The 21,671-nt window shown below is 52.3% G+C and overlaps 1 protein-coding gene across 1 annotated transcript in view; it reads left to right on the top strand.

The window, feature by feature from the left end:
* Positions 1 to 1,630: 1,630 nt before the first annotated feature.
* The window catches only part of EEF2K (eukaryotic elongation factor 2 kinase), a 40,139-nt gene continuing 20,098 nt past the window's right edge, over positions 1,631 to 21,671 (top strand). The window contains exons 1-3 of the mRNA XM_040973219.1: positions 1,631 to 1,922; positions 8,100 to 8,421; positions 19,789 to 19,889. Of these exons, the coding sequence (XP_040829153.1) occupies positions 8,176 to 8,421; positions 19,789 to 19,889 (347 nt within the window). The 5' untranslated portion in view covers positions 1,631 to 1,922; positions 8,100 to 8,175. The remainder of the gene's footprint in view (positions 1,923 to 8,099; positions 8,422 to 19,788; positions 19,890 to 21,671) is intronic.

The raw sequence follows: 21,671 nt of genomic DNA, 5'->3' as shown, positions 1-21,671 counted from the left end.
GGCACCTCTGAGCAGGCATTCCCAGTGACAGTTGGCTCTTGACGCCAGCTGTGAGGAGCCAGCAAGTCGGAGCGAGGCGCAGAAGAGTCTGTAGCAAGGAGTGTACGTGGGTTCCGGTGCACTCAAGAATGCCTCCCCAGCCAGAAGCCCTTCCCTTCCGCCCCCTCCCACAGTGGTGAACAGGGAAGTTCTACCTGTTCCAGCTGAACTGGACCATAATGCATGAACAGGATGAAAGCCCCTAACAGAAGCAGAGAGGCAGGGCAGACAGGCAGACAGGGAGGGAGGGGTGTGCGACCCGCAGTTCCATCCAGGGCTGAGCCAGGCAGAAGCCAGGAGCCAGGAAGTCAACCTGTGCCCCCAGCGAGGGTGGCAGGAACCACTGTCCCCTGCATGGAGCTGGATTGGGACTGGGGAGCTGGGACTCAGCCCCAAGGGGCCACCACAGCCCTGCCCAACCCCCAGGGTCCTTTCCTGGCAGAGATAATTCTAGGGGCCTGCCTGGGTGAACTGGGCGGGCTGAAGATCAGAGGGAGGCCTTCACTTTGCTCAGTTTGTTTTTTGTTTGTTTGTTTTTAGCCTCAACACCTGAAACACTTTTTTTAAAAAAAGAGAGACCAACCTTCCATCCGTTGGTTCACTCTTGAAATGGCCACAGTGATGAGCTGTGCCAGTCCAAAGCCAGAAGCCAGGAGCTTCTTCCAGGTCTTCCGAATGGGTGCAGGGGTTCAAGCATTTGGGCCCTCCTCCACTGCCTGCCCAGGTGTATTGGCAGGGAGCTGAATGGGAAGTGGAGCAGCGGGAACTGGAAGTGGTGCCCGTATTGGGTGCTGGCATGGCAGGTGGCAGCTCTACTCCCTGCTCCTCATGTTGCCGTCTGCCTTGTCCCTCCTGGTGCGGGTCAGGAGCACATTCAGATGTCTAGACACGCACCTGCCTGGCGGAGAGGTGCCAACGGAGAAGTCTTCTGCAGGTTACAAAGGGGGAAATGCATATTTTAGCCTCGTGCAAAGCTTAGCCAAATCATACAACCCCTTATTTTTATTTCTCAAATAAAATTCCCGACGTTTCTAAGCTTTCACCAGAAAAATATCTAGAATGCGCCAACACACACACACACACATCAACAGGAGTTATCAGTAGCTTTCTTCTTTATGCTTTTCCATATTCTGCATTAATGCCTTGGGTACTAATTAAGCATCTACTGGGTCAGGCCTGGGTTAACGGAAGGGATGCAGCCAGAGACACCTCTGAATGCCTACAGGATACACTAATCCCATAATTGCACTTTGTCACACACTTTCTCACATTGTTCGCTCCACGCCCTGCTCTTCAGACCCGGCCTTGAGTCTGCATTGAAGCCTAGGGGCCGGCCCCCATCGTGCTGGGGGCTCTGGTGTCCACCCCGTCGTGCTGGGGGCTCTGGTGTCCAGCCCCGGAGCAGCGGCGGCCACTGGGGGTGGAGGGGACGGTCACGTGGGTGTCGCGCTGCGCGCCCTGGGGCCGCAGCCCCGCCCCGGCCCAGCTCCAGTCCCTGCCCAGCTCCAGTCCCTCCCCAGCTTCAGTCCCGGCCCAGCTCCAGTCCCGGCCCAGCTCCAGTCCCGGCCCAGCCCCGAGCGCCGGCCCCCGTCGCGGCTCCGCTCCTCGCCGGACTCCACGCCCGCGCGTCCCGTGCCGCTCCAGCTTCTGCTCGCTGCCGCCGGCGCTCGCGGCCCCCTGCGCCCCCAGGAACGCCCCGTCCTCCCCGCGTGGAGCCCCCGCTGCCTCCTCGGGGCGCCAGCCCCGCGCCCCGCCGGTCCGCTCCCCGGAGCTCTCCCGGAGCCCGCGCGTCCTGCACCCTGGAGCGCCGGGCCGCGAGCCTCTGGCCACTCCTCTGGATCCTCCCGTCGGTAGGGGCTGCCGCGCTCGTCTGCCCGGGCGAGGTAGGTGCGGGCAGGGCCCCGCAGGCCTGTCTGCCTCCCTCCCTTCCTCCTCTCGCACGGGTGGGAGCCACTGCCGTGCACGTGGCGCGCAGGGCGAGTGCGGGGGCTTGGCTTCTGCTCCTTCAACTCCGCAGCTCCGTGTTTGCGTTTGTGGGTGAGCGGCGCTGTGCGTGCGGGAGGCGGTTGGCAAGCGATGGGCGGCATGCAGTCCACCGAGGATGGGTGCAGCGCCGCCTTTCTAGGTCTCCAAAGAGGGACCCGGAACTGCACCCCGCCCCCGCCACCCTGAACTGGTGGCGCGCCTGGCCTGAATTCCGACCACGGAGAGGGCTGTGAAGACGCGCCCTGGCTGCTTTGGCTGTGGGAGCTCGGACGCTGGCAGGCGACGCTGCCTCGTGAGCCAAGAGGCCGGGCATTGCCTCACAAGTGAAGCCCCGGCCTGGTTCAGCCCGCGTCCGCGTGTGGTGTTGTTGGGACCCCGGGGGAGCAGGTTAAGAGCCACCCTGTGGGCTCGTCCTCCGGAAACCTGACTTCTGGGTTCCGTGTCACCAGGCGTTCCCTTCCCTTGGGGGCCACTCTGCCGTGCAAGCAGTAGGAAACACCCACCGTGTGACTCACCCACCGTGGACGTGTTGCAGGTTTCTCCCTGGTTGTCAGTTTCCTCGTCGGGAAAATGGGTGCAGCATTAGCACCCGCCCCTCCGTGGCGTTGGCAGGTCCAGTCCCTCGCCCAGCGCCCAGCAGGTGTGAAGGCTTGCAGCTTTAGGGAGTCCCCAGTGGCAGAGAGCCCCAGACAGGCTGTGGAGTCGCCTCTCCCCGATGTGAGAGGAGGAAGCAACCCGCCTGATTGTTAGCAAGATGGACTGAGTCGGTTGGAGCCGAGTTGGGGGTGGGGAGATTATCTGGAAGGCTTCCTGGAGGAGGGGGGGTATCTGAGCAGGTTGAGGCAAGATGTAGAGCTTAGAGCCGGAGGTGTGCAAGGACCCTCTTCCGTGGGACCTCCACGGATCTCCTGAGTTCAGTTACTAGCTCAGCCCAGCACACCGGTGACTTCCGGTGCCCCTGGCCGCGCTCCTCCGGGTGTGCAGGGCGCGCGGGGTCTGCTCTAACTGGAGGGGGGCGGGCCAGAAGACAGCGCCTCGGCTCGTCTTGACCACTCGTTTACGTTGCAAAATTTGTAACTTTTTTGTGTTTTTCTGACTGCGGTGCTTGTTGAACCCATCCTTGATTGAATTTGTGGACCACCACGTGGCTGAGTTTCGGCCAATCGGAGGTTAGGACGTGAGGGGGCGTGGTGTGTGCCCCACTCCGGCCCTGGTGGCACTTTCCCAAGTTGGTGGCCAGAGGATTCTGGGGACCAGAAGGAGGGTCCCGCTGTGGACCGTGCAGGCTGCAGATCAGAACCCCGTCCCTTCCACTCTCTCCTCCTCTGGTGGTCTTTGGGCTGGGCTATGGGTTTGCATCACCCGGGGAGCCTCTGGGAAAAGGCTGGAGTGAGAGCAGGAGAAACCCCCGTTGGTTCATGATCCTGCAGCAGGAGTAGTGGGAGTGACGGCTCGCCTGAAACGCGGAGGGTTTTGTGGTGAGGGTGGGGTCTGCCCTGCTGACTGAGAAGTGTGGATCGGGAGAGGGGAGCTGGGCAGCAGGTGCCCTGCAGGTGACTCACACCTGCACTGAGAGCTCTTTGGGCCTGCAAGTGCACGGAGCAGCCGGCACTCCGGCCGGTGCCTTTATGGGATGCCGGCGTGGCAATCTGAGGCGGCCGGCTCCTACAAAAAGGTTTTTAAAGGGACACAGAAACGATCCAGTTGGTGGCCACTGTGTGATGTTCTTTCTTGACTGCCATACCAGGGCAGACTCAGTGCTTGTTTGCAGTCACTTATGCCTCCCAGGGTCGAAGGGATCAGGAGCAGGTCTCTGGTTGGTGGTGGTCAAGGGCTGGGATCTGGTCCAGAATCCCCTATAAGCCAGTGTGGAGCTCCAGTCAGGCTGCTTCCCTTGTCAGTGCACGAGTTGGCAATGCCAGTGGACTTATCAGGTTAGCAGGATCATCCGTAGCCAGGCCAGGATCTGTGTCTTTGATAGCCTGGCTCCAGAGCCTGAGCTCTTTATTTTTATTATTATTATTATTTGGAGATTTATTTTTATTTCTATTTGGAGGAGGAGAGACAAAGGGAGAAGTCTTCCATCTATTGGTTCACTCCCCAAATGGCCACAGCGGTTGGAGCTAAGCTAATCTGCGGCCAGGAGCTTCTGTGTTTCCCATGTAGGCATAGGGTCCCAAGGCTTTGATCTGTTCTCCACTGCTTTCCCAGGCCACAAGCAAGGAGCTCAATGGGAAGTGGAGCAGCCAGGACATGAACTGACACCCATACGGGCTACTGGCGCTTGCAGTTAAGCCATTGTGCCCACCCAGAGTCTAATCTCTTAACTGCCTGGAAGTGTGCAGGCAGAGGCTGTGGGACAGGCCCCTCCCTGCCAGCAGTCAGGTTCCTAGAAGCTGCTGAGCTAGCTGGTAGCAGGGAAAATGACCCGGAGTTGACCAGTGTGGATTGGGTGCCAGAGAGTGGCAGGCCCAGAGCCCAGAACAGATTTGGGGAGTGAGCAGAGTCCAATGGCTGTGACGCTGGCTCCAGGCCTGTGACTGTCTCAACCAGACTATAAGAAACAAACTTGGCAGTTGAGACTAATTTGCAAACTGTGAGTGGAGGATCAGTGTCATGGTGATATAGTAAGGGAAAAGAACAGAAAGGAAGAGAAGTAAAAAGATGTAAAAGAATGTGTCCCAAGGCTCTGGGCTGTCCTTGACTGCTTTCCCAGGCCACAAACAGGGAGCTGCCAGGATCCTGGTGTTTTCAAGGCGAGGACTTTAGCTGCTAGGCTACCATGCAGGACCCCAATTTTAACTTTTGTATTTTATTCTCTTTTTTTTTTTAAGATTTATTTATTTTTATTGGAAAGGCAGATATACAGAGAAGAGGAAAGACAGAGAGGAAGATTTTCCATCCGATGGTTCCCTCCCCAAGCGGCCACAACAGCTGGAGCAGAGCCAATCTGAAACCAGGAGTCAGGAGCACTTCCTGGTCTCCCACACGGGTGCAGGGTCTCAAGGCTTTGGGCCATCGGACTGCTTTCCCAGGCCACAAGCAGGGAGCTGGATGGGAAGTGGATTAGAACCAGCACCCCATGGGATCCTAGTGTTCAAGGCGAGGACTTTAATCACTGCGCTATCACACTGGGCCCTGTGTTTCATTCTTTTAAGCATATTCAGTTGTACCAGCAGCATTTGTTGGGAAGATTATTTCTCATTGCCTTATCTTGGCTTCCTGTTGAGAATCCTTTGACTGAGTTGGGGAGGTCTGAAATGTTGTGAAACTCTCTTATCTAACTTTGTCTCCTGGGTATCAGAGGTTCCCCTTTGTTTCTGATGGTCACAAAGTATTTCACAGGGCAGAAAGATTGCCTCCACCTGCGATGCTGGCATCGGAACGGTTTTGTGTCCTGGCTGTTCCATATCCGATCCGTCCCCTCTGCTCATGTTCCTGGCAAGGCAGAGGAGGATAGCCCCCACCAGAGACTTGGAAGAAGTTTTTGGCTTTGGCCATTTGGGGAGTGAACCAGCAGGTGGAAGATGTTTCTGTCTGTTGGTCTTTCTCTCTATCTGTAATTCTACCTTTCCTTTTTTTTTTTTTTAAAGATTTGTTTTTATTATTATTTTTTTTTTTATGGGAAAGGCGGATATACAGAGAGGAGAGACAGAGAGGAAGATCTTCCGTCCGATGATTCACTCCCCAAGTGAGCGCAACGGGCCGATGCTATGCCGATCCGAAGCCAGGAACCTCTTCCGGGTCTCCCACACGGGTGCAGGGTCCCAAAGCTTTGGGCCGTCCTTGACTGCTTTCCCGGGCCACAGGCAGGGAGCTGGAAGGGAAGCGGGGCTGCCAGGATTAGAACCGGCGCCCATATGGATCCCGGGTGTGCAAGGCGAGGACCTTTAACCACTGCGCCACCGCACCGGGCCTTTTTTTTTTTTTTAAAGATTTATTTTTATTATTATTTTTTTTTATGGGAAAGGCGGATATACAGAGAGGAGAGACAGAGAGGAAGAAATTCTACCTTTCAAATAAATAATAATATACCTAAAAAAGTTTTAATTGAAAAACTAAATTTTTTTTTTTTTTAATTTGAGAGGCAAAGATCAAGCGAGAGAGCTCTCTAATGGTCAGGGCTGGGCCAGGACCGAATCTGGGAGCCAGGTGCTCGATCCAGGTCTCTCCCATGGATGGCAGGAACCCAGCGGCTTAAGTCATTCTTGTGGCCCCCAGGGATGTACATTAGCAGGAAGCTGAGATCAGGTGCTGGAGCCAAGAACTGAGCGTAGATCCGACATCCGAACCACTAGGCATAAACGCTTGCTCTAAAGTACTGCCGTTCTTGTCTGACCCTCCACCGATGGACCTGCCGGGCTGGCAGCAGTTTTTTCCCCCTGTTTGATCACACCTCTGAGAACACTCTCATTCTGGGACCTTCTCTGTGCCAGGGACTGTTTGGAGCCCTAGGCACACGGGCAATGAGAAAATAAAAAGGAGGATTCCGGCTTGGGAAAATCACTGGGAGGCAAATAGGGTGAGGTGCTAGGGGGCGATGGGTGCTGCGTGCAGGCAGTTGAGGGGGTTGGGGAGAGGTGTTTCACAGCTTTGGGAAGATTTCTTTGAAGAGTGACGTGAGGCTAGTTCTAAAATTTGAGAAGGAACCCACTGGAGGACGTGTCAGACACTGGCTCAGTAAGTCCAAATGAGCTGTTGGCGTTCACAGAGCAGAGGTGTGGAAGCTGGGTGCTGGACAGAGGCCAAAGCTGGGGGAGCTGCGGGGTCGGGAGCCAGAAAACCGTCAAAACCGTCACCCTTGCAGCCAGGGCTTTTTTTATTTTCTTAAGATTTATGTACTTGGAAGGCAGAGTGAACCAGAGAACAATCTCCTCCTCCTCCTCTTTTTTCTTCTTTTATTTTTCTAAAAGATCTATTTATTTTTATCAGAAAGGCAGATATGCAGAGAGGAGAGACAGAAAGATCTTCCATCCATTGGTTCACTCCCCAAGTGACTGCAACAGCCAGAGCTGTGCCAATATGAAGCCAGGAACCAGGAGCTTCTTCTGGGTCTCCCATGCGGGTGCAGGGTCCCAAGGCTTTGGGCCGTCCTCGACTGCTTTTCCAGGCCACAGGCAGGGAGCTGGATGGGAAACAAGGTTGCCGGGATTAGAACCAACACCCTGGGATGAGCAAGGTGAGGATTTAGCTACAGAGCCATCATGCTGGGCCCACAGAAAACAATCTTCTGGGCCCGGCGGCGTGACCTAGTGGCTAAAGTCCTCACCCTGAATGTACCAGGATCCATATGGACACTGGTTCTAATCCCGGCAGCGCCACTTCCCATCCAGCTCCCTGCTTGTGGCCTGGGAGGGCAATCCAATGGCCCAAAGCCTTGGGATCCTGCGCCCATGTGAGGGACCTGGAAGAGGCTCCTTGGGGAGTGAATCATCGGATGGAAGATCTTCCTCTCTATATATCTGACTTTCCAATACAAATAAATAATTAAAAAGAAAAAATAAAAGAGAAAACAATCTTCTAACTTCTGGTTCACTCCCCAGATGGCCACAACAGCCAAAGTAGGGTCAGGCCAAAGCCAAGAGATGTGTCCTGGTTTCCTGCATGGGTGGCAGGACCCAGCATTTGGGCCATCCTCTGTTGCCTTCCCAGGCTGTTAGCAGGGATCTGGGTTAGTTGTGGAGCTGCTCGGATGTGAACCACGGTGGTTTGCGGCAGCTTGACCTGCTGCACACACCATCCCTAAAGGCGTCCGGTTTTACTACGGATGTGGAGGGAGGTTGCCAGAGGGTGTTAGGCAAAGTGGTAACTGGATATAGTGTCAGTTCCCAAAGGATGCCTCTGACTGCTTCCGAGTCATTTCTTTTCAAGCAGAGTTCCTAGAAGTGGAATGACTGGATGCACAGGTCTGGAATATTGAAATGTCCCTGGAGGTTGCCAACGGCCTCCTCAAAGACAACTTGGTGTTCCTCTGTCCCAGGGGTGCTGGTCCTCATTTGAGCAGTGTATGTGTGTACGGTGAGGCGTGCAATAATGCACCTGCTGCCACTCTCTGACATGTGCTTCCCTTACAGGATCCTCGCTGCTGCACCTGCCCCGGAACTCTGGCTGTGCCGCGCCCACCTTGGCTAACACAGACACCCCTGGAACATGGCCGACGAGGACCTCATCTTCCGCCTGGAAGGCCTTGGTAGCAACCAGTCCTCCCGGGCTGGCCACAGTGCTGATTCCGATTCAGACAGTGATGATGAGGAAGGCTACTTCATCTGCCCCATCACGGATGACCCCAGGTCCAACCAGAATGTCAATTCCAAGGTCAATAACTACTACAGCAACCTAACCAAGAGCGAACACTCTGGCTCCATCGGGTCCCCAGCCAGCTCCTTTCACTTCAAGGTGAGTGAATAGCTCAGGGACTTTACCTAAAAGGCCACAGCCTTAGTCTTATTTCTTGAACATAGGTAACACAGAGTCATATAAACCTGGTCAAGCTATCAGGCATACCCCAGTGTATGTATTTTTAAAGAACTGGAGCAGGAGAGAATAGGACAGAAGATGTTGGTAAGCACTGCAAAGTGTGAAGATCTTACTCTTGAAAAGTATACATGGCAGTTGCACCTTACCTGCAGGGCTGTATTCCATGACTCCCAGTTGACGCTGGAGGCCACAGAGTACCCACGCAACCCAGTATAAAAAATGTTCTTTCTCAGGTTGTCATTGTGGTACAGTGGGTTAAGCTATTGCTTGCAACAGCAGCATCCCATTTGGGCATTGGTTTGTGTTGCAGTTGCTCCACTTCCATTGTAGCTTACTGCTAATGTCCTGGGAAAGCAGTGGAAGATAGGGCTCAAGTGCTGGGATTCTTGCACCCACATGGAAGACGTGGATGAAACTCTTGGCTCATGGTTTTGGCGTAACTCAACCCTGGCTTACCGGCCATTTGGGGAGTGAACCAGTGGATGAAAGATGTTTCTCTTTGTCTCTCCCTCTGTCTGCAACTCTGTCTTTCAAATAAATAAATAAATTTTAAAAAGAAAAAGAGAACATTCTTTCCTGTGCTTAAGAGGCACTTTGAAAAGCTTCTGGAAGGTAAAATAAAAGATGAGTTTATTTTGTTGCAAAATGCCTAAAGAATTCATAGTTCTTAGGTAATAGGTATTCTCCATGAACTTTTTAAGGGCTCCTGATATGCATGGGTTTTAAGATTTCTTTGCGCCTAAACAAACTTGTCTTATCAGCCCATTTTCCATGAACGCTTTGTACATTACACAGGCTGAAGTTTACTTTGTAAGCTAGAACCAGTAAGAAAGTAATGACAATAGCAAACAATACAATGGAACAGCTACAACAGTGTGCACTAGTAGATGTTATGTGAACAGGGTCTGTGAGTTCCTAAGAGTCTTTATTTCAACAGAGGAGGGAGCCATGGGGCAGGGAGGAAGCAGGAGCAGAGGGAGAGAGACAGGGGAGGGCAGAGAGAAGAGAGCGTGAAGACAAGAGAGTCCAAAGGGCAGAGGCACCTCCACAGCCTCGAGGTGGGTACCGGGAGTGCGGGGTCAAGTTGGCAGATGCGCCTGTAGGTGGACACCAGGGATACATGCCCCAGGAGATTGGTGGCGTGCACAGGTTTGACCCTGAAGATCCCTAAGCTTCCTCAGGCAAGTGGGCCTCAGGGGGCCAGATGTAGGGGACTTACTGTGGTGCTGAGTCAACAGGTATTCAAGGCATTCCATGTGGTGCTGCGTCCAGGACAGTGGGTTCACCCTCAGGGTCGCTGCTCCAGTCTCTCTTTACAGGGTCTCGTTCTCGAAGTGGCTTACTGTTCTGGGTTTGTGTCTCGATTTTGGTACTGTCTTCTATTGACTGTGGGTAACTGAGATGAGGGACCTCAAAACCACAGAGAAGGGGTTACCACTGTGCCCACCCACTGACACCCAGAGATGTGACTGTTGGCTGTCGGTGGTCATCTTGTGATGTACCTGTTGTTAATTATTTTTTTAAAAAAAAAAAGCATTTAACAATGTGTTGTTACTGAAAGCCCTCTGGCAGGAAGCAACCTCGGTACTTACAGATATGAAGTAATGCCAACTGCGTTTCCTTACTGCAACGGGGGGATCTGAAATCAGACTACTGGGCCTTGGGTATGAAGGCTGACAGCTGCAGACAAGTTTCTTCCCGTCTTATCTGGTGAGACGGGGAAATAAAGGAAGGATAATGGGCCATTAGTTAGTAGAAATGTGTCTCAGGAGCACTGACAGAATGAGCTCAGCTGGCATTTGTAGCCATTCTGCGTGGGTACAACCTCAGGCATTAAAAAAAAATGCTGATAGACAGAGGGGGAGGGAGGGAAGGAGGGAGAGCAAGAGTGTGCACTGCTGTCTGCTGCAGCAGCTGGAGGACAGGAGCCAGGAGCCGGAAGCTCCGTCTGGGTCACCCACATGGGTGGCAGGAAGCAGCTATCACCTGCTGCCTCCCTGGGCGTGCTGAGGTTAGCAAGGAGCTGGAGTTAGAAACGGGCTCAGTGTTGATTCCAGCCATGCCCTGAGATGGGACAAGGGTGTCCTCACCTCTAGGCTAAACGATCCTTCTCCTGCGTGGTATTTTCTTGAACAACCTTGAGTTGTATAGTGCGTCCTGTAACTACTTGGTAAACCTTCCTTCCCTTTCTGTCCCCATATGCGTGTCTGTCACCGGTCAGACCTCACTGTGGAAAGTCTCCAACGTGAGCACCTTTTGGATTGTCCAGGGTTGCAGTAAAGATTCTGATGTCCTGCCCTACATCTCTGTGTGTACATGAGTACAGGGACATGATGGCAGATGCAGTCCTGCCCGTTAGTGTGGCCAGAGAGCCGCTGCTGAAAGCCGGTCCTCCTCCTTCTGGGTAGGTTTGGAAGAGGGCACTTGTTTTGTTAAGGATCGTGTTCAAAGCATGGCAAAGCTGGCATATAGGAGCCCAGGACAAGAGAATGTGACAACTCAATATAATAGCCTGTGGGGAGAATGAAAATGCAATAAATAGCATTGTCCTGTTTGTCTTTACAAGCAGCAGAGATTTCTTTTTTATTTTTAAGATTTATTTATTTTTGTTGGAAAGATATACAGAGAGACAGAGGGACAGAGAGGAAGATCTTCCATCCACTGGTTCACTCCCCAAGTGGCCACAATGGCTGGAGCTGCGCCGATTCAAAGCCAGGAGCCAGGAGCTTCTTCTGGGTCTCCATGTGGGTGCCAGAATTGTGGCCCAGCCGATTAAACCACTGCTTGGACTGCTATAACACACCACTGGGGGATCTGGGCTGCTGCACAGTCCAGGCTACTCCCTGCTGATACAATAAAAAACAAAACAAAACAAAACAGCTAGGTATTGTGGCTTAGCCAGTTAAGCCGTGGCTTGTGGAGCTAGCTTCCCATACGAATGCTAGTTTGAGTCCCAGCTTCTCTGCTTACGATCCAGCTCCCTGCCAGCCTGGCTCAGTCCTGATCATTGCAGCCTTTTGGGTGGAGTAACCAGCGGCTACTCTGTCTCTCTCTCTCTCTCTCCCCCCCCCTTCACTCTCTGTGTAATTCTGCCTTTCAAATAATTAATAAAACTTTAAAAATGTAACAGGAGCCCAAGCATAGAGGAATGAAAATTGGAAACTATCTGAAAAATTATCATAGTAACATACAGGAAGTGCTCACTTGGGACTTGAGATAAAAACTGCTGTAACTTTTCTCTCGTTAGGAAATTAGTAATTTCAGTTCTTGGTGACATTTGGGTGATTTTTATCTTTGTTCTCAGGGCCACCGGTTTTAGCTTCAGTCACACTGGGGGCCAGGGGTTCCAGAAATAGCCCTGGGGTCTCCTCTGGGGTAGGGAGCCCCCACCAGGACGGGTGGCTGCAGCTCATCTATTTTCCATTCCAAGGCGTGGGAAGGGCTGGGGAATGGGGGTCCCAGGTCCCACCTCAGTTCTCATGTCTCTCTAGGGGAACCTTCTGCGTCACGGACAGGACACTAATGGAACGCTGGGTTTTCATGCAAGCAAAGATGACCTTTCCAAGTGATTATACAGAAAACCACTGCTTAATATATATTTTGTATATGTGGGAAAAAATTCCGTGCTAAGCCCTTGGCTCAGGGCTGGTCTATTTTAACAAATAAAAAAAAAAAATCAGTTGTTTTTCTTATGTGCTGCTCTTAATTGAAAAAGCAAGTTGAGGTGTAATGCAGACACATTGTTTTTTGCTTGAGAAACATCAGCTGCTTCACTCTACAAATGTCTACCACAGCCAGGGCCTGACCAGGCTAAAGCCAGGGACTGGCAACTTGGGTCTCAGGTGGGGGGCAGGGACGCCCCACTGCTTGAGCTGCCAGCTGCTGCTTGCCAAGAAGCCAGATTGGAAGTAGAGCCAGGACTCCGCAGGCACTTCAGTTTGGGGTCCAAGCACCCCAAGTGGCATCCTCACTATCAGGCCAAGAACTTGTCCCTCAGAAGGACTTTTACTATTTTTAAAAAAGATTTATTTATTTTTATTGGAAAGGCAGATATACAGAGAGGAGGAGAGACAGAGAGGAAGATCTTCCTTCCAATGGTTCACTCCCCAAGCGGCCACAACAGCTGGAGCTGCACCTATCCAAAGCCGATCCCTTTCCACCGCCCAACACACTAATCAATAAATAACCCTTGTTCAAACCCCTCGCTTCTGCAAGGCAGAGTTCACACTCCTCTTGAGGACATGGCCATGGTCTTTGGAGCTGGCTCTGTCCCCCGTCTCCTCCCCTCCGCCATCTCATAGCTCCTGTGAAAGACTTCATTCTCTCCTTTTCCCACCTCAGTCTGAAACTTCTTTTAGCAGATGGCTCAGCCTGTTAACATGGTGGTCCTGGCTCCTTCCCCGCCTGATTTCCAAACCCCCAGCTCTCTCTAACTCATCGCCCAGGCTTTGGGCAGCTCTGAGTGTACCTATCACCCTCCAGGGCCTGTCCCTTATTTGTGAGTTGCTCCCTGACTTGTGCATGGTGGACTCTGGGTGAGATGCCTGCCCATGTGTGGACGAGATGGGGCTTTAATGGCCCACCATCCAAGGTCATCAAGGGCAGGCTCTGCAGGGCCACTGTTGCTCGTGACCACTTTCTGGGGTTGGGGTTGGGGGAACAGTCTAATTTTTCCAAATCGCGTTCTCGGTGCCCCGCAGCCTTGACTGTCTTTTTACCACTGGCAGGGTTGTCGAACTGGGATGGCCACTGGTGTTCTCCAGGGAATACCGACCGTGCAGCTGTTGGGTGTGTGTTGTGAAGATCCTATCACTGTCAAGGTGCAGCCCTGGGGACGTGTCAGGATCATTGGGGAGCTTTGCCCTCTCAACAGACTCTCGGGCGAAGGATGTTAATTATAACGTGGGAGCATGCTCCTGCTGCTGAGTTAAATATGAAAGTAGAAATAGGGTGTGCCATGGCTGTGCCAAACACACACACACACACACACACAATTTTTTCTTTAATTTCTAGAACAAACATATGTGACAGGTAGACATTTTTCATTTTTAAAATGAAGTCAGAACTTTTTTAAAGATTTATTTTATCATTATTGAAAAGTCAGATATACTGAGGGGGAGACAGAGAGGTAGATCTTCCATTAGCTAGTTCACTCCCCAAGTAGCTGCAACAGCTGGAACTGAGCCAATCCGAAGCCAGGAGCTCAGAGCCTCCTCCAAGTCTTCCCTGCAGGTGCAGGGTCCCAAGGGTTTGGGCCATCCTCGGCTACTTCCCCAAGCCACAAGCAGGAAGCTAGATGGGAAGCGGCGCTGCCAGGAGGCCTATGCAGGGTCTTCTGCCTTTTCCTGCTGCCGGCTTCCTTGTGCATGTGTGTCTGTGCCAGGTATGGGTGCTCTGCTGAAGAGCTCCCCAGCGGTGAGCTGGCTGGGACAAGACATTTGCATGCTTCAACTTGCCCTTCAGAGAGGTTACAACCGTGTGGGTGCCCCCACTGTGCGTGGGCACACCTGCATCCCACGCCCTTGATGGCCAACCTTGATTGTACTTGTACTATTAGCTCTCTGAGGGCAACTCTGACAGCTTGATCCAAGACAGTAGACATCCCAGACAGAGGCCAGGAAGCTGGCTTGGGATGACTCATCAGAGGGTTGGTGTTCCCTGCCCACTCAAGGCCAGAGGCCCCACTCTGGCAGGCTCAGCCTACTGAGGCCTAGGGACCAGAGGAAGTAACTTGGAGTTCACGTTTGCCTGTGCTCTGGAATGCAGCATGGGCGGGGGATGGGAGGGCTTGGTCCTCCTGCACTCCAACAAGACAAAAGCCCAGACGATGGAGAAATCGGAGTAACACTGGCATGGGGACGCCCTGTGACCTGCCATCTGGAGAACAGGTGACAGCTAAGGGGGCTGAGCCAGGCTGCAGGGCATCCCCTTACTAAAGGAATCTGTATGTGAGGATGGGGTGTTGGGTGTGGCACTGAGGGTGCTGCTTGGTCTCCCAGGTCCCGATTTGGAGTCCCTGGACTCTGGCCCTAGCTCTGCTTGCAGTTCTGGCTTCCTGCTATTACATACCTGGAGGCAGCAGCTGATGGTTCAAGTACTGGGTCCCTCCACCCACCCAGGAGACCTGGGTGGAATTCTGGGCACTCAACCCTAACTGCTGCAGGCGTATGGAGCGTGAACCAGCGGATGGGTGATCTCTGTTTCTGTCCCTCTGCCTTTCATGTGAAATATGTACATAAATAAACAAAAAGAATCTCATTTAATTTACAAGAGTGTTTTCAGCCTTACTGGAATGTATATCATACACTGGAGTGTACCATTTACCCATTTACAAGGTCCTATTCAGTAGTTTTGAGTATCATTTTGACAGTCTATATCCAGTGTCAGACCATTTTTCTCATCCCCAAAAGAAGCCCAGGACCCCTCCCTCACTTTTTTAGTGTATGTACAGAAACAAAGAAAGAACTATAGGTGTCATCCTATTGTTCTTGGGTCATGCTAGAGATTCAACAGGTCATTGGAGTTCTTAAGGATCTATCTGGTCCATGGTTTGTTTGTTTGTTTGTTTGGCTCTATAACCGTTGCTGTAGGCATTTCCTCTTGGGGAATGCTTGAGAAATTTCTAGGTCTTTTGCTACTGTCTCCCTTATTGGATTCTGCCAACAGTTGTACAAAACCTCTAAGTTCATGGGTACAGTAAGACAGCCACCCAGCCCTGTTTGGCTCACAGGCGCTGCCTTTACTTGCTGCCACATTTAATATCAGCCCTTTTCTGCCCCCCAGGCGGGGAGAGTTAGGCTGACCCAGAGTTGAAGTTTCTCAAAGTCTGTAGGAGTGAGAACAATATGAGGGGAACAGCATATTTATAGTCTCCACCCTGTGAGCCTAACAGCTCGTGTTTCAAAAGGGAGGCCTGAGTGAGAAACTGGGTCTTCCTGGGGCCTGGGCTGCTGCCAGAGTGGCAATTGCCAGTGCTGACGGTTAGCTAAAAATCCCAGCCACAGCCCCTAGGCTACAGGAGTTGCACAGCTACCACCTGCCCAACTGGAGTGTTTCTGGAAGCCTGCGATGCTGAGGATGATGATTGCTATCACATTTGTTTTTATTTACTTTTGTTTTGCACTCTGGAGTTTTGAAGAACCAATACCTTTATGTTCACTAGATGGGTTGTGTTTTCCTTGGCTCCTGTGGTGTGCAAGATAACTTCTCCCACTTCACAGCTGAGTTTTAGAACCAGAGAGTATTAGAGCTGGCGGGGCCTTCAGCATCATCTAACCCACTGATCGTTTGGTTTCTTAACTCTGATTTACACTTGCAATAACTGAATGCATGCTCACTGTTTAAAAATCTATATAAGCAGGTGTTTCAGGGGTGGGGAACCTTTATTCTGCCAGGGGTCATTCGCAGGCCATGCAGAATTATCAACTTGAACAAATCAGCCTGCTATGAATTTATTTAGTTTCGAGTGCCACCTGCAGCTGACTTGGCAGGACCAGCCCACATGATTTTCACTGGCTTTAAATCGCCTGCGGGCCAAACATTCCCTGCCCCTGGTTTACATAAAGCCGAAGTGTTCCAGGTCTGGCTCCTAACCCCATCTCTCCCCTGAGTAACCACAATGTCAGGTTGGTGTAAACCACTTTCCAGTGCCCTCTCTCATTCTCTTTCTCTCCCTGATGCATTTGCATGTAAGTATGCCATGCTGTGTCTTCCCCCACACACGCATCCTTAGAAAATACATGGCATTGCTCTTTTACTCCTCCAGTAAGCAGTACCCAGAAGCTGTTTTCTTGTATAGCTTGCTTTTTTCATCCTAGACCGTAGATCTAGAAATGATCTGCTCGGGACTTCATCCTCTCTAGTGCCTGCATCCAAGTAGACCATGTGTCTCTAACCATCCCCTGCGTGTGGCAGGTGGTTTGTGCTGCTTGACCATGGGAGCATTTATGTACTAAATGTCTGGTTCACCTTGCCCAGGTGCCCCTGGTATATTAATCTGTTTGCCTTTTCTTCTTTCAGGATTGATTTATTTGAAAGGCAGGCAGCAAGAGAGCGTTCATCTGCTAGTTCCCTAAATAACTGCAACAGCCAAGGCTGGGCCAAGCTGGACTCTTAGGTCCCCCGTGTGGGTGAGAAGGGCCCAAACACTTGGGCCAACTTCCACTGCTTTCCCAGGTGCACTAACAGAGCTGGATTGGAAGCAGAGCAGCTGGGTCTCGACCCAGCACTCCAATACAGGATGTAGACATCCCAAGAGGTGGCCTAAGCTGCTGTATGCAGTGCTTTGCCGCCATTCGGCTGTTTTTTTGCTGCTATAATGACATATGAGAGACGGAGTGGTTTATGAAGAAAAGAAGTTTATTTCCCTTACAGTTCAGGAGGTGTAATGGAATGGTGTGGCTTCTGGTGTGGAACTTACTCTGTGTCAGCTCATGCTGGAAAAGCCGAAGGGAAGCCATCGTGTGCAGAAGAGTGTGTGTCCAGGGCAGCGTTGGGCCTCAGCAGGTTCTGCTGCCACCTGCGTCACTAGCAACCCATATGGGTGCCAGTTTAAGACTTTGGCTGCTCTTCTTCTTCCAACCCAACTCCTTTGAAAGGCAGTACAAGATGGCCTAAATGCTTGGGTTCCTGTCACCCATATCTCCATCCAGGGTTCCTGGCTTCATCGTGGCCCAGCCCCAGCCATTATAGTCACTTGGGGAGTGAATCAGCAGGTGGATGATCTGTGTGGCTCTTTCTCTCTATAACTTTACCATTCAAATAAATGAATCTTATGGAGGGAAAGAGGAAAGGAAGGCAGGAAGACAAGTATCTGACAGATGGGAAGGAAACTAACCTGCTTCCTAACTAGCTCTCTCATGACTTATCCCGTCTCAGGAGCCCCAGCTCATTGGCACAGGCCTGCTCCAAGCTCAGATCTGAGTTTGTCCAGACAGCCTTGTTCCATCTATAAGAGTGGTGCCCCCATGAGCTGATCCCTTTCTACTTGACTGTACCCCTAAAAGTGTGCCCCTGTCTCAGCCAACACTGAGGACCAAGCTTTGACCCTCTGGGGAAGAGCAGCAAGTGTTATCCAAACCCCAGTTGGGTAGGTGATGGCAATAACGGTTCAACCAGGGGATGGTTATGCTCTCTCTCTCCTTTTGTCTCTCTCTCTCTCTCAAATAAATTAAATAATTAACTAATTAAAAAGCATTAAACCGACTTATTGCTAGTCTGACACGAGTCTTTTCTGACTTTGGAACCAGTGTAATCTTAGCTCTGTGAAGCACACACCACCTAATTCTGAAATTCGAGTACTTTCTTTCTTGGCTGTTTCCTGGTCCAGTGCCAGGGCATGCAGCCAAGAACTGACTTCTGCTGATAATCCTCTGTGTGCACACGGCCTCCGGGGCTGGGTGGCTCAGGCAGTGTGGAGACAGGCCTCCCAGATGGGGGGTCTGAATACCTGTGTGGACAAGCTCAGAGGAGCCGCTGTTACCCCTCCCTCCTCTGCAGGTTCTAGCACCATCCTTATCATTCCCAGCAGCTCATATACAAGAGGAGGCTGGCACTGAAGTGCCAGGCTGGAAATACAGGGAGTGTCTGGGCTGTCAGTCTGTCTGCCGTGGGATTAATCAGTGACAAGTTCAGAGGCTTACACCAGCGATGACAAGCTTGTGGCGCTGGAGTATTAGGCAAGCGTTAAGGCAGGTTGGAACTAACTTGCAGGTTTTACAATGACTTGATGTAATGGCTGAGTTACAAAACGTCTGTGACTTGCTGCTGCTTGTGACTCAGGAGCACCAGAGTTCAGAGTCAATCACATTTCTGCAGAATAAGTCTGATCTTGAAGAAATGTGCAAAGCTACTGACATGAGGATGTGTCTGGGACACAGCTTGTGCTCAGAAATGTTGGTGACTACCCGGTTCACATCGGCCGCAGGTCGGGCACCTGTACATGCAGGAACACTTAGGCGTTATGTATGTGCAACCCCAGAAAGGAAGTGAGGCTAGCAGGCAGTCTGTACAGTGGCGTGGGAAGGCACCCCAAACCCATAGTAAGTTGAGTGGAAGAAGCTGCAGGGCAGAATTTGTGACACAGTCTCGCTGCACTTGAGTGCGTGTCTGTGGGGCTGGCAGTGTTTAGCCTTGTGGCTAAGCTTCCTGTGTCCCACGCCGGAGTGTCTGGGTTTGTCTGCCTGCTGCAGCCTGGGACCCCAGCTTCCTGCCAGCACTGCAGGCATCAAGCCACAGCTTCAAAGATTACATTTTAAAATGTATTTAATTGTGAGCTTTCCAAATGGAGGCTTAACCACCATGCCAGTAGTCACCCTCTAGGAAAGTTTTTAACTCCCCTTGCTCTTCTAATATGGTTCTGATCCTACAGTAAAAATGCAGTCTGGGTAGATGGCACGTGGTGGATCTGACTCTGCTTTGTCTTTGATATCTTTGAGTTTGTTTCATTGAGCCTAAACCAGCTGCCACATTAGAAGAAGACAAAATGGGCTTCATCTCCCTGAGTTTTGCAGAAAGCAAAGTGCCTCAGCAGGGAGCCTCAGACCTTGCAAGTATCCTGTAAGACCCAGCTCCTCTGCCTGGGCCTTCTCTGCCTTGAGCAGGACCCCTGGTGGGTAGATGCTGGCTGGGCCTGGGATGAGCTGTGCAGTTGGGCTGCCTGAGGGGTGCCTGTGGGGGTGCAAGGAGATACGACATCGTTGTCCCTTGAGCTCCCTGCTGTCTTAAAGCTACTGCCGTGGGCCTGCTGCATCCAGTCAATGTCCAGTCCACCCTCCATCCCCTTCCGTGCCGCTGGAAGTGGAGGCAGGACTGGAACCCTGGCAATCTGGTAGGGAGTATGGGTGAGTATTCCATAGCGTGTGGCATCCCAACACTCACTTCTTTGGTCATTCTAGTGCCTTGCCGGATTGCCTCATGGGAGAGGGTGGTGTGCAACTGATGGTACGCGTGGTTGCCTGCTACCCCTCATCCCAACCGCACTTGCTGGGAGAGGTCCAAACTTGGGAAGGTGTCTGCAATCCGAGCGCAGGGTGCAGGGGCAGGGAGAGTGGTCCTTGGTGCTCATGCTTACTGGGATCACAGGCGAAGTGGGGTGTAGTAAAGCTGCGTCACTTCTGCCCAAATGAAGTCAGTGTCCCCAAGGGCAAGGAGGGTCTTTGGGGAGCTGCATTCCTGAAAGTGTCTCTTGTTCAACGCTGCCGTCTACTTCTCCAGCGGAAAGAGCCACTGTGGGAACAGGCCGGGCTGCGTCTGGGCTGGACCTCACACTCCCTTTTGCTTCTGCAGGAAGCCTGGAAGCATGCGATCGAGAAGGCCAAGCACATGCCGGACCCCTGGGCCGAGTTCCACCTGGAAGACATCGCCACCGAGCGTGCCACTCGCCACAGGTCAGCAGCCTAGCTGGGGGCCTCGAGGAGCCCCTGGCCGCATGGGTGCTGCTCCCGCCTACAGTCAGCAAGGCTCAAGTGTCCTCTGGGGGACAAGGAGGAAGGAGAGCTACAGTTTGAGCATCCCTAAGCCCCTTGTCAGAAATGCTCCCAAATCTGGAACTTTCAGATTACACACATGACACTCGGCACAGTTCAGATATGGAGACATTTCAGATTTCAGATTCTTGCATTAGGGATGCTGAAACAGTGGATTCTATGCAGATATTCTAAAATCCAGTTTCCAGCATTTGGGATATGGATACTCAGTTTGGTGGCACAGCAGCTGCTGCCTGCGTGTCCGTGAATGTGGAAGGCATTAAGTCTCATCTCAGGGTCCCTCCAGGGTGCACAGCAGCCAGGCAGGGCTGAGCGGTGCCACAGGAGCAGCCTCCTCTGGGGCTCCGTGCAGGGGCAGCTTGGGAATCCAGGCCGCTTCTGTCCTGGGGCTGCAGGGCCTCAGCACATGGCCCCTGCTCCGCTCCTGTCCTGGGGCTGCAGGTCCTCAGCACACGGCCCCTGCTCTGCTCCTGTCCTGGGGCTGCAGGGCCTCAGCACATGGCCCCTGCTCCACTGCTGTCCTGGGGCTGCAGGGTCTCAGCACACGATCCCTGCTCTGCTCCTGTCCTGGGGCTGCAGGGCCTCAGCACACGATCCCTGCTCCGCTCCCAGGAGCTTGTGGCCCAGGAAACAGCATCACTTTTGTATGTATTTCACTAGTGAGACCTAGTTACTTACCCCTCCCTCTGTGGAGGACTTTTTGTTGTTGTTGTTTGTTTGAAAGACAGAGAGATCTCTTCCATCTGCTACTTCACTCCCCAAATGTCTGTAATTGGGAGGGGCGGGAAGCCTGGACCTCAGTTGGGTCTCCTTTGAGGGCAATAGGGACCTAACTATGATGGCTGCCTCCTCCAGGGTACACATTAGAAGGAAGCTGGGATCCAAAGCTGAGTCGGGACTTGAACCTGTGCGCCCTCATATGCTCTGAGCAGCATCTTGGGTTTTGTTTTTTGTTTTAAGATTTGTTTGGGGCCAGCAAAGGGCACAGCAGGCTAGTCCTCCACCCTGTGATGTTGGCATCCCATATAGGCACTGGTTTATGTCCCAACTGCTCCATTTCCCATCCAGCTCTCTGTTTATGGCCTGGGAAATCAGCAAAACCATCGCCCAAAGCCTTGCACCCATGTGGGAGACCTGGAAGAATCTCCTGGCTCCTGGATTCAGATCAGCAAAGTTCCAGCTATTGCAGCCTTTTGGGGAGTGAACCCATGAATCGAAGACCTTCTCTCTCTTGTGAATCTGCCATCTAAGTGAAAAAACAAACAAATCTTGGGGGATAAAAAAGTTAGTGACACAGGAAGAGAGGAAGAAACAAGAGAGATCCTCTATCCTCAAGTTCACTCCTAAAGCCGCTGCCAAGCCCCAGCTCGGCCAGGCCAAAGCCGGGAGCCTAGAGCTTCATCCAAGCCTTCCATGTGGGTGGCAATGGCCCATGTGGGTGTGGGGGACGGCATCTTTGGCTGCTTTCCCAGGTGCATTAGGAGGGACCTGGATCGGAAGTGGATAAGCCAGCACTTGAACCTTTACGGGAGGCTGGTGCTGCAGGTGCAGACTCACCTACTGCGCTGCAACACCAGCCCCCTAAGCAACATTTAAACTGCTGTGCCATACAACTGCCCCCTACATTACTGCTCCTGCCCCACTCCTAGATCTTTGGTCTGTTCCCCACAGCCAGGGTCAGCC

The sequence above is a fragment of the Ochotona curzoniae genome, unplaced genomic scaffold, assembly GCF_017591425.1.
Source record: "Ochotona curzoniae isolate NIBS_2020 unplaced genomic scaffold, NIBS_Ocur_1.0 contig_2321, whole genome shotgun sequence".
Taxonomy (NCBI): Eukaryota; Metazoa; Chordata; class Mammalia; order Lagomorpha; family Ochotonidae; genus Ochotona; species Ochotona curzoniae.
The sequence above is the reverse complement of the archived record's forward strand: the minus strand, read 5'-3'. Positions and strand labels throughout refer to the sequence as shown.